The sequence below is a fragment of the Chrysemys picta genome, chromosome 1, assembly GCF_011386835.1.
Source record: "Chrysemys picta bellii isolate R12L10 chromosome 1, ASM1138683v2, whole genome shotgun sequence".
NCBI classification, from domain to species: domain Eukaryota; kingdom Metazoa; phylum Chordata; order Testudines; family Emydidae; genus Chrysemys; species Chrysemys picta.
Window position 1 is genome coordinate 298,213,363 of NC_088791.1, and position 11,600 is coordinate 298,224,962.

Genomic DNA, 11,600 nt, shown 5'->3' on the forward strand with positions numbered 1-11,600 from the left:
TTCTAATTTCAAGAGTTCACAAATTTGATTACAGAAGCATCATGATTTGTTTCAGCTCATATATGGCACAAGGACATGGTCATGCCCCAAAAGAACGTTCCACGTAGCCTGGAACTTGCCTCCAACAGTGGCTAATATTGCAAGTTTCAGGGGAAGAGCATTAACCCTCTCCATTCTCATCCCAATCCCCAAATATTCCTAATCTTATACTATACTACAGAAGAGACAACATGCTCCAAATAGGAGCTCTGTATTATGGTATCATCTGTTGCTGTGTCAATTTCAGCACTGGGAGATCACAGCATGGTAAAGAAAAAGCTAGGCTTTTGAGGCCAAGAAGAAGTCTTTAAACAAATACAGAAAATTATGAAGTGAAAGGCTCAGAGAAAGTCAGCTGTATTTGAAAAGTTCAGAATAAAAGAACCTCAAATATTTAAAGGCATCACAGCAGTCACTCATCATATAAATGCGTTAGTCCATGGACAGCCAAAAAATATCTTACTAAAAGTTCTTAAACACACACACACACACACACACACACACACACATCAGGATATACAAAAAGGTTTTCTTTGCAAAAAATATGACTAGAAAGCATACTGCATACATGAAAAGAATCACCTGATCTTTTATAGTTATCGGAATCACGTTTTAGAACAGCATGTTAATCATTATTCATTTTATTACTGGTTCCAGAAAAAAAACATTTAAATAAAATATTCCATAAAGAATAATCTGATTTACAGTTTAGATGTAAAGATTCATCGTAATATCCAACATACCTTCCCTGCCATTGTGTACATCACAGTTAAACAATCTGCCACCAGAGTAACACAGCATGATGGTCTTCATAAATACATCTGGTGTTTGGGTTTGCTTTTTTACATACAAGAAAATAATACTTTGACTGTTACTAAAAAGTATTCTGTCACCCTTAAAGCAAATGAAAAGCTATGAGATTTATATAAACTCAATAGGAATATTAGCTGTTTAACAACTAGAAATGGGTAGGTTACATGTTTCAAAAGAAAAAACAAAATCTAGCTGCCAATCGTATCATTAGTCATTGTGCAGAACAAGGACATTGCAATCCAAACAGACTATTAGCACAGTGCTCTCTTTTTACAAGGTACATAACTTCTGAGAGGGAAGGAATAGGAAAAATCACAATGAGAACTATCTACCCTGTAACTTTATGGAAACATACTGTCACACATATGAACTATTTCCTTTATAAAGCTCAAATTGAAACCAAAAGTTCATTTAATACTGTGGCAATTATACCCTTTAGTTTCCATTTACATCAAATACAAATCAGAAAAAACTGCCCCAAAACACTGATTTTCACATCACAAAATGGTTGTCAAAATCTACCATTTGTAACACAATTTTCTGGTGTTGCAGTTAACATTTTGGTTCTTCAGACAACAGTCACAAGTACTTTACTAAAAAATACAGATGTGTTTCCTACAGGTAAATGTGAAGCTTTACTTAAGATGGCAAAGGCTTTGTAACAGTGTAGGGGTGCAAGTTTTCAGTATGAGGACGTTCAGAAGATTTGCTGCTCGAAGAGTATTTTTTCAAACCCTGTTGGAGGAGTGTGATAAAATTCACTGAACTGACAATCCAAGATGGCACTGTCATCAACTGTAGGACAGAAGCAAAGAGAAAAATAATTAGAGGAGAACAGCATTTATTTTGACTCTACATTACACCAAATTAGATTATATACATCAATACATTGTGTGTTCACAATGACTGAAACACAAAGGATATTCTCCAATATATCAGTTACATCCATGCAGTAGAGATAAATAAGATCTTCTTGGTTAATCTGTAGAAAAGATCCTAGAATACAATCAAGCAGGCCAAAACAAGTTTATTTCCTACAATTTGCAAAGCACTCTGCTGAAATCAGTGAAAATGTTGCTATTTATTTTACTGAGCATGCTAATAAGCCTTAAAGCAACTCTCCTCAACTTCTAGGGCCCACATTTTCCCCTCCACTACTTTGGAAGCCCACAGGCCAAGCATGGTTATGATGAGACATGAAAGAGGATGCATCTCTATGGCATGCTTCCCATTCCCCTGCTTGGTGTCAAGCCATCTGCTTAGGTTATGACATCAGAACCCTGCTTGATTGTTATTTTTAGACACCTGGATTTTAAAAATAAATCCGTATTTTTCAAAACAATAATATTGCCGTGAGACTTTCTGCCTAATTCTAGGTGGAGGATTAGAGGATTAAAATGGAAATTCTGACAGATCATTAACTCCTGCAATACTTCATGTGCAGCTTTAGTGAAGTATAATACACAGTGTAGCACTGCTCTTCAGAAAATCAGATCCATTTAGTTAATGAGTCTTTAAAAGAAACATTCCTCTAAGCCACACCTCATGTGACAGCAGTATATCAATGCCAATCCCCTCCCCCCAAAAAACAAAACAAAACAAAAACCAAAAAACAATATTTTGGTCAAGAATTTAGATATCCTGAAGTCAAGATATTCGTTTTTTCCCACAGCAGCCTTAACTGAGCTCACAAGTACTATCTTTTATTGTTATATGTGGTGTTGACTTTATACTTTAATATTTGTGCAGATGTGCCCAGGGTACAGCTGCTGAAGGAAGCAACTTTGAATTTGACTTGTGTTTTAAGTTCCCAAACATGACGTCATTTACCTTCTGTACTGAGTCTATTTTAAAAATCTCTAAGATTCTGGTATGAAACATTAATAAATTAAATGGTGGAGAGTAATTTCTCCTTTCATATGCCTATGAATACATAGCATTAAATTAAGGGTTTTATTACTTGTAACTTATAACATGGAGGTGTCACCTGAATGTAATTTGCAAATCATCAGGTGTTACAGCAATAAACTAATCCATTGTGAAACATGGAAATTCTTGGAAATTTATGTCAGCTCTTGAAGGATGATGACAGTAGAGGGAGTCTGGTAATAAAAAGTCACCTCACAACCAAGCCTAAAACTTCAATGGTGTGGGATTAGGCATGGAGAAAGGAGGAGGAAGTTAAAAAAAAAAAGGTACAGAAGACCAGGGAGACCAAGTTCCTGCTGCAGCAAGTAGACTGTTTATGAAAGCTACCTACTCCCGAGGTCTAAATTCTCTCCACTGTAACTCCATTTCCAAAGCAAAGGGAAGATGACGTGTTAGGTAGCTAACAAAAGTCTGTTCTCCCATTCTCACCAATGTGGTATCTGGCAGCCAGAATCCCAATAATACAACGTTCATAGGAATAAAACTGTGGCAAGTATTTTATTCCTGTTTGTGCAACCATTTGTAATAATGCCACCATGTGGTAAATAACACAAAATGACAATATGAAATAATCTTCACTGTAACAGTTTTAAAGGGGATAAATTGGCACCTGAATTTGTAACATTCAGAACTTCCAAAGCAAATTTAGATTGTTTAATTCAGAAAGCGTAGTATTAAGAAAGTGTCTAGACAGACACAGAAACGTGCCAACAGTTCATTATGAAATATGAAATGAAATAATAAACAGCCATACCACTTGGTACGATCGTTCTGTCACATCTCACAAGCTAAGCAAGTTTGGCATAGGTCAGTACTTGGATGAGAGATTTACAAAAAAATATTAGTAGTAATATTGGGGATTCAATCAGTGGTACTCTTCTCTCTTAGTACTGAACCAATCCCTCAGCAGGGTGGGATGAGGCACTGTGCAAGCAGAGGTGCAGCGTTTCAGATGAGACAATCAGAATTCCTACGTACCTAGGATTTGCAAAGAGTATCTTGGAATTTTAGTAAGGTAGGGTTAACTCACATTGTGGCCAAATTCCAACTCACAAAATTAATACATTCTTTCTTAAGCTGCCTAAGCAGACTGGATATGATATTTGTTTCCTGTTCAAAACTGTTGTGCTAATGTATTTTGTCAATGCAGTTGCCATGATTCACTGTAGAGATGGCTGCATTTTGAGAGGTGAAATGATTTTATATAACATTTGGTATCAATTTGTTACAGTTGTGAAGTATTTTGAGATGGAAGATGCTACCACATTAAAGTTTATATCTCTATAAAAAATGAAAAATAATAAAAATGTATATCCTATCCAAATCTGACTTAAAAATTGAAATGCTACTGCATTAGTATTGCATGAGCAAGAAAGGGCATAAATACAAACTTCACAGAGAAATTGGATTAACCCATTTATCTGCGGGTGAGTCAGCAAAACCTTGTGTGGCTTTATCAGTACCTGATGATTTGACAGTATGTTTACATGACTTGTTTTAACTGCAGTAATTCCCTAGCTGTCATCTGTGGACCCATTACTGGTGGTCCACAGCTAGGTGGTGGTACTCCTTGTTTCCAGCTACTAAACTGCATTGAAAGAAGCAAAATATATACTGATACTTTCCTAATATTACTTTTCCATAACCAATTGCTGTAGTTGCCAAAGGATACTGTTCGATTGTGACTGGGAAGACAGGTGAGCCACATCATTGGGAGTAGGATAGGTGGTTTGAGAGAATATTGCTATTAAGATTGACCACATTGAATAAGTTTGAGAACCCAACTTACCATATACTACAGGATAGACAGTCCCTCTGATTCCTGAAGCTGGACAATGCATATTCTTTCCATTTAAATATACATTTAATTCTACATGGTCATAGGTAATACCCTATAAGGCAAAGTAGGAAATATTAACATAAGATCATCAAGTTGATACATGTGAGAATGTTTACTACTATTTCTTTTTACAGCTAGTCTAGCTGAACACAATGGGCAGTTTCTAATATGATGGCATAAACCACAGTCTCCTAAAAGAACTCACTAGACCATTTTTCCGGACACTTAAAAAGTCAATAATTAAGAATATTTAATTATATTTGAACTCGCAAGCACCAGAAGTGCTTGCAGGCTTAGCCAATCAGGGGACAGCAGCAATAACAATCGACTTATTTGACGAACAGAAGCTAACCAACATAGTTCAAATCGTGAATTTACAGAGCTCAGGCAGTTAGCAAAGTAACGCATTTATTACTTATTATCCTTCAAGTGTTTTAACTTCAGCTTTGCAGACTAAATAGATTGAGTGAGCCTTTAAAGAGACTGCAACACAGCAAGATTCTCTTTCAAGCAAACCATCTCAGCAGGGGATTTTTTTTTTTTAAACTTCACACACCTGGCAATAATCTATGTACATGAAACTCACAAACATCAGCAATTAATAAAAGATATTGGAAAAGTTGGTATTAGAAACAATGTTAATCTGATCACTTCTGTGTATTTAAAAAAAAATTCTAATAATGTTAAAAAACTAGTAATACAGTAGACCCCTTTAAATATACAGGGTAATTTTAAATATATTTTAGGAGTGTTGAGGAGGGAGAGGGAGCATGATCCATACAGATTCCCAAGTCCCTCTCATTCATTCAATTGTCTTTCCAACAATTTTTTCTCTCCCTATCCCCAGTCTAATTTCCTCTCCCTTTTCTAAATTGTATCCCAGCTTGGCTAAAAATAAACCCCCTTTATCCCAATACCATTGCTACAAATCTTCCTCCAAGGCTGCTAGGGCCACTCTCTGCCTGCTAACCAACAAAGAGCTCTTATGCTCCCTGGGTACAACCTCATCTCGATCTCCAGTGCATTCTGGGACATCTTTGAACAGGGAAGCCCAGCCACAAAGAGCTTGGGATCTCTACGGTGACAGCCCCCTGTCAAGTTTATAAGCAAATTCATCAACCCTAGTAGCAGTGGGTAGCAATGAAGCACTATTGTGATGGGGTATATAAAATCCATTCTGTCACAGTCACTAAGGGCTAAAGGGACAGAATAGCTACTTCCCCAGGTGTGGCTAATTGACCTGCAACACTTGAAATAAGCAATCCAGGCACAAGACTACCTTGCATCAGCAGCAAACTGGCAGGAAGCCACTGAAGGAGAAGGACTAGAAACCTCTTTAGGACTGAGGTGAGACTGCAGGGGAAAACCTGCCAGCCTAAATGGGTATCCTTCCTCCTGCACACCATGAGGTAGCAGGAAGACTGGACTCTGTAAGGGCCTGCTGCCACGCCTAGGAGGAAGACAGCATAAGGATCTGAGGATAGTGGGAGCTGAACTGAAAGGCTAGGAGAGCAAACACTTAAAGGGCCAGTGTACTTCTGATGAACAAGAGGGCAGGCAAGAGGGTATGATCCCCTTCATGTCTATCTCACTTCTCCAGAAAAGGTGTGTGGGGATGGAAAAATCGATGAAAGGGAGAGATAGTTGGGGAGAAGAGAAGTAAGGAATATTTGACCTTTCCTCTACCCATTACTCCCCAAAAAATACTGGAGCCAAATTTTGTTCCAACTATGCCCCTGCTAGTGAGGTGGATTAGAAAAGACAGTGAGAAAGGAACATGCCTAACTTAGGGTGCATTATTAGCACAAGACCTCATGATAAATACATAACTGTGTTTTACTAAATGATTACAATTCTGAAGGGTTGCATTGTTCTATGTTTTTCAGTATGAAATACTAGAAATACTCATTTAATAAGCCTACATTTTTTTACAAGTCAATACCTACTGAATATTATCTTCTGATGCACTGTAAGCATATTAATTTAATAGGTTTAATCCTTTTATCAGATATTGACTTTTCAGGGCTTCAATAAAATTCTGTGTTTAATTTGCTTGTTTGCATGGAAAGCTAGCCTTTAACAAGGGTTCACTGTATTCCCTTTTGCCTTGCATCGGTGCTGACAGCAAAACCTGCTTTGGAAAATCCCAGAAACATCGATTGCTGAACTATTCAGACACAGTGACAAATTTACATTAACAAGAACTAAGGAAACTCACCACAATGTCACCCTCCTGTGGAAGGCTGTTTGCTGGCAGCCTGTTCTTCTCCTCGTTGTTGTGGTAGAGAGCTCCATCATTCCTCATCACTAAACTATGCACATCTCGACCAAGTGGAATTTGATTCAAATTTGCTTTCTGGGTTGCAACTCCAATACCCCAAACTCCTGAAAATATGATAATGATATTCTGAGAATACTGTTGTTTGTTTCTTTTGAAATCTCAGACTGAGAATAAGGGATATATTCCAAGTGTGTGCCCCAATGACAGCAATATCACAAGTGAATTTTAATTTGAAAAGCATTAGCAATTACATTCACTAGGCTGAGACCGACTTAAAAATATCCTTCCAAAACATGCTGTACCTTAGTGTTTTTCTTTTATTAGCCATCAATATAAAAACTAAGGGGTAAAAGTCTTAGCCCTCACTCTGACCCAGTTATTACACAAAATGACTAGAGCAGCAGTTCTCACCAGGGGAGGATTCCTGGGGCAAAGGAACTGCAGAAGATAACCAAAAGGATGTCTCTGAGGACTCAGTTGCAAGCCTTGGCATAGGGGCCATGCCGGGGGCAGGGCCACAGAATATACACACCAGTGATTTCAGACAATGCAGCAGCTCATACGGCAGCCTGGGGCTGTCTAAATTATGCTGGGGGTGCTTCAGTCCTGGAAGCAGCCCAGAACTGGGAGGACACAAAGGTGGCTTAAAACCACATTAAGCCCCTCACCCCCAAGCTGCGAGTTCTCTGCTGCATTTCTAAACACAGAATCATTCCCACAATGGCCCGCAAGAAGCTAAAGGAGAAGAATCTGGATACGTTCTAAAATAGCAAATAAATGTAGACAGATAGTAAATATTATTGGACAAAAAGTACAAGAGCTATATACACAGTATTTTACATGCTCATAATGCGATATAAATATTAATTAATTTAGCAGAAAGTAGCTCTAAATTATGTTTATTGAAAAAACATATACGCAAGAGTGTTCAAACATGGTAGTGTTTTAATACTGGCAACTCTAGTAATTTCGTTTACCATTATTTTTAATAAATCAAAGCAGCAAAAGAGAAAAATTACATATCTTTCTTACAAGATGACAATTTAGCTTCTTACAAAAGTTTGATATTTGTAAAGTGTGTTATTTCTCATTGTAGTAATCCAAAAATGCAGTGCACTTAATTACCAAAAGATGCAGACGCTTTGCCTGCTTGTAGTCAAATCTCAAATACCAATCTAAAGTAGAAAATAATTTTGCTAACTAACCTGTGGATTGGATTTTAAACTCAAAATAGCTCTTGTTCTGATGTAAAGGTGCATTGGCTAAGCAACCCCCCGTGCCACATATTCTTCTGCCATTTTTGACAATGACGACATCTGTTCCTGCATACACAAATAAAATACACAAACTTCAAAAAATGTTGTTTTTTTAAGTTTGGAAATATCCATTAAAACCCCAAGAACAACAAGAACTATTTTCTCTTTCAACCAAGTAAGAGCTTCATTAATCTATCAGAATTAGGTTGTGCAGTGCTTTCAAGTAAAGAAAGGATGTGTTTATAGGCTAGTTCATCTCTCAGCTAGAGTTTGAAATAAAATTATTCTACTTAACTGGCAGGGGGCAAATTTGTCACGTACACATGGGAGAAAGAAGAAGGGAGATAGGCAGCATTAGCTATAGATAGTCTTAACTCAGGAAGTTCCTTCGAGAGGAAATGTAACCAAACTCCAAACCTGGAGACAGTGGAACTTTCTGTGCCTGCCTCCTGCAGATAACTAATTGCTTGGTTTGCAAATAACACAAGGGGGAGGGGCAAGTAGATGAACAATAAGGGGTCACAAGAGGAGCAGATACATGTAGCTTGCTAACTATGTATGGTAATGATACCAAATTTTGTCCAATTATGTAGCGATAGATTATTATAGTCAACTGAATATAATGCTTTGGTATAAGTGTTTTCGGGGTTCTTGCCGACTTATGAGTTTGAACCCAATTGCAATTGAAATAAACGGATCATCCCTCCCGGGGCTCCTTGCTTGATTAGCTGTGTCCGTCTCTCCTTATTCCTCAGCTGGAACAGACAGAAATTTCTACGACAAGTTCATCTATTTAAAATCTATATTCTTTAATTTCTCCTGTCAGGTTTTAAGGCAACATGTTGATTACAACATTTCCTCAAATATCCCAGCAGCATAGCTTACAATCATTTAATTAGAAAGACACTCACTATGAGAAAGGGGATGCAGGACTCAGGCCTCTCTCTAAACCACCTCCTTTTCTTGGTCTGGAACTGAAGGATAGGCACAGAATGCTTTTCATGAGTTGTGGTCACCAAGAATTAATCAATAGTAAGATTCCTTTTAAGGGGTTTGATTGTGAGGTTCCTTTAAAAAGGTACCTGCCAGCACACACAACGTAACATTGAACTGCTAAATTCTACACTCTCCCGTGGAAGATTTTAGCTCGAAAGCTCTAATAAGCATTTGTCAGCATAGGCACAGACAAGACAGAGTCCTCAAAAGCCAGTCCAATAATTTCTGAGGATGCCTGGATGTTTTGTAGCCAAGAGGATTTTTTTAAATATTTGTTTGGCAAGGAGTAAGCCTTTCTAAATTGGTTTGTTGCAATGCCCTTTACGTAGGACTACACTGAAAGACCACTCCACCCTGGTCTTCACACAAAAGTTGTACTGCTTTAACTATACTAACATAGTTAACGCAACAAACACACCCTTGCGTGGACACAGTTATAACAGTAAAAAATGGCTTATACTGGTATAGTTTATTCCCATATGGGAAGGGTAATTTAAGGTACCATTACCAATGTCAGCAAATAAATAAATAAATAATCACTTCCCAACCAACATAATCATACTAGTAGACCAGCAGTTTATAGTCCAAGCTTTAGAACTAAACCTAGAGCAGAATACTGCTGCCTGGTTATTTAGCAACATTTTCATGCTGGGATCATATTACACAAGTACTTCAGAGATTACGGAATTCCAATTATTTTCCAAATGAAACACAAGGTGTTGTTTTTGACTTAAGTCTTTTATTAGGCTCTGTGTGCCTTAAGAGATCATTTCTTTTTGTGCCATAACCTCACAATTATATAACTAAGATCACTTTGGACTGTAAGCTCTTTGGGGAGGGACTGTCATTTGTCATATAGTTGTATAGTGCCTAGCATAATTAGGCCCAACCTGGCTGTGGCCTTTAGGTGCTACTGCAATATAAATGTAAAATAATAATAAATACTCAAGCTGAATGTCTCCAGATTGGGCACATCTGGGGACAGGGCATTCTCAGTGAAAGCAAATCAACTGTGGAATTTGGTGCCTTGTTGATCTGATAGACCCTGAGTGTGGTCACCTTTGTGGAATACTATAAAACCTAACTATTCAGTCAGGCTTCTTCTTTAATGGGGTCATCTGAGCGGGGATAGCCCTCAGGGTTTGGGGGAAATTCTTCTAAATATCATTTTCTAGCCCCGTTAACAAATCACCATGACATATGTTTTTTAAATGTTGTCATGTACATGGAACTAAAGACATCCAATAGGCACAATATAGTAACTGAAAAAATAAACAAGATAAATGGTAAGATTCAAAGCAGGGGCACCTTGTCTTTTATTTGCCAGGAAAGCACCACAACCCTACAATTAATAATAATAATCATGGATCTAAGGTGCTACATAAACACTCACTATTCACCCCCATCTCACACCACGAAGAAACCCTGGCTAAAGCTGCTGTTGTGTCAAACTGCATTAGGCGGTGACACTTGGTGCTCGCTGACCCTCCGGTGTGAGGCAGAGGGGCGAGGGCAGCCTGGCGATCATGGGGCGAGGGCTAAGTGCAACCCCGCCCCGGAGCTGGGGAGACTGGCCGAGCCCGAGCGCTCAGTGAAACAGCCCAGCAACTGGAGCAAATCAAACACGGGGGCGGGGGACCGGACCCAGCGCCCCCGGCCCGGCTCTGGAGGGACCGAACACGTCCCCCGGCCCGTGCTGCGGGGGTCCCTGTCCGGGGCAGGGCGCGCGCCCCCTTACCCATGTGCTGCGTGTCCAGCTGCACCGCGGGCATCTCCTTCAGCGGGATGTGCCCGGCGCCGCCGTCCCCGCACCAGCGCAGGCAGCAGAACACCGAGGCCGCCATCGCTCCCTGGCTGGGCTGGGCTGGGCCGGGCCGGGCCTGGCGGCTCGCGCGCAGCGAGGAGGCGGCCGGCCAGCCGGCGAGCAGAGCGCACGGGGCGCAGGGAGGGTGACGTCGCGCCCCCTGCAGGCTGGGAGGACTCGGCGCGCGCGAAGCTGGGACTGCGGTGCCCTGTCAGCCTGCAGCCCGGCCACACGCACGGAGGCTTGTATAATTTTTGGTGGAGCCCAGAACGGGTCCAGGTCCTACCCCCCCCACCACCTGCATAAGGCTCTAGGAGGGAGTTGGGGTGTGGGAGGGGAGTTGAGGTGCAGGCTCTGGGAGGGAGTTAGGGTGCGGGATCTGGACTGGGGCAGGGGGCTAGGGTGCAGGAGAGAGTTTGGGGTGTAGGTTCTGGGAGGGAGTTGGGGTACAAGAGGGGAGAGGAGTCAGGCTCTGGGCTGGGGCAGGGGTGCAGGAGGGGGGTTGGGGTGTAGGTTCTGGGAGGGAGTTGGGGTGCCGGCTTTGGGCTGGTGCAGGAGGGGGGTTGGGTGTAGGCTCTGGGAGGGAGTTGGGGTGCCACAGGGGGGAGGGGGTTGGGGAGAGGGTGAGGCGCTTACCTCAGG

General features: G+C 40.5%; 1 protein-coding gene across 2 annotated transcripts; it reads right to left on the reverse strand.

Moving 5' to 3' along the window:
• Positions 1 to 664: 664 nt before the first annotated feature.
• On the reverse strand, positions 665 to 11,079 carry SPRYD7 (SPRY domain containing 7). 2 transcript variants are annotated; one of them, XM_005287116.5, is made up of 5 exons: positions 10,893 to 11,079; positions 8,108 to 8,224; positions 6,840 to 7,006; positions 4,571 to 4,673; positions 665 to 1,647 (listed from the first exon to the last, which is right to left on the reverse strand). In XM_005287116.5, the coding sequence occupies exons 1-5, from the start codon at positions 10,996 to 10,998 to the stop codon at positions 1,550 to 1,552; spliced, it is 591 nt and encodes a 196-aa protein (XP_005287173.1). In that variant the 5' UTR covers positions 10,999 to 11,079; the 3' UTR covers positions 665 to 1,549. The 2 variants fall into 2 exon arrangements, with proteins under 2 accessions (XP_005287173.1, XP_065450074.1); XM_065594002.1 differs by lacking the exon at positions 10,893 to 11,079 and adding an exon at positions 10,548 to 10,783.
• Between the last annotated feature and the right edge of the window lie 521 nt (positions 11,080 to 11,600).

Bases quoted from the DNA above. Each gene is read 5' to 3' on its own strand.
- SPRYD7 (XM_005287116.5), bottom strand. From the start codon at position 10,998: ATGGCGGCCTCGGTGTTCTGCTGCCTGCGCTGGTGCGGGGACGGCGGC. The intron at 7,007-8,107 runs GTTAGTTAGCAA...TCATATTTTCAG, and splicing joins GTTTAAAATCCAATCCACAG to GAGTTTGGGGTATTGGAGTT. The intron at 1,648-4,570 runs GTAAGTTGGGTT...TCTGTCCTACAG, and splicing joins TGTCTATCCTGTAGTATATG to TTGATGACAGTGCCATCTTG.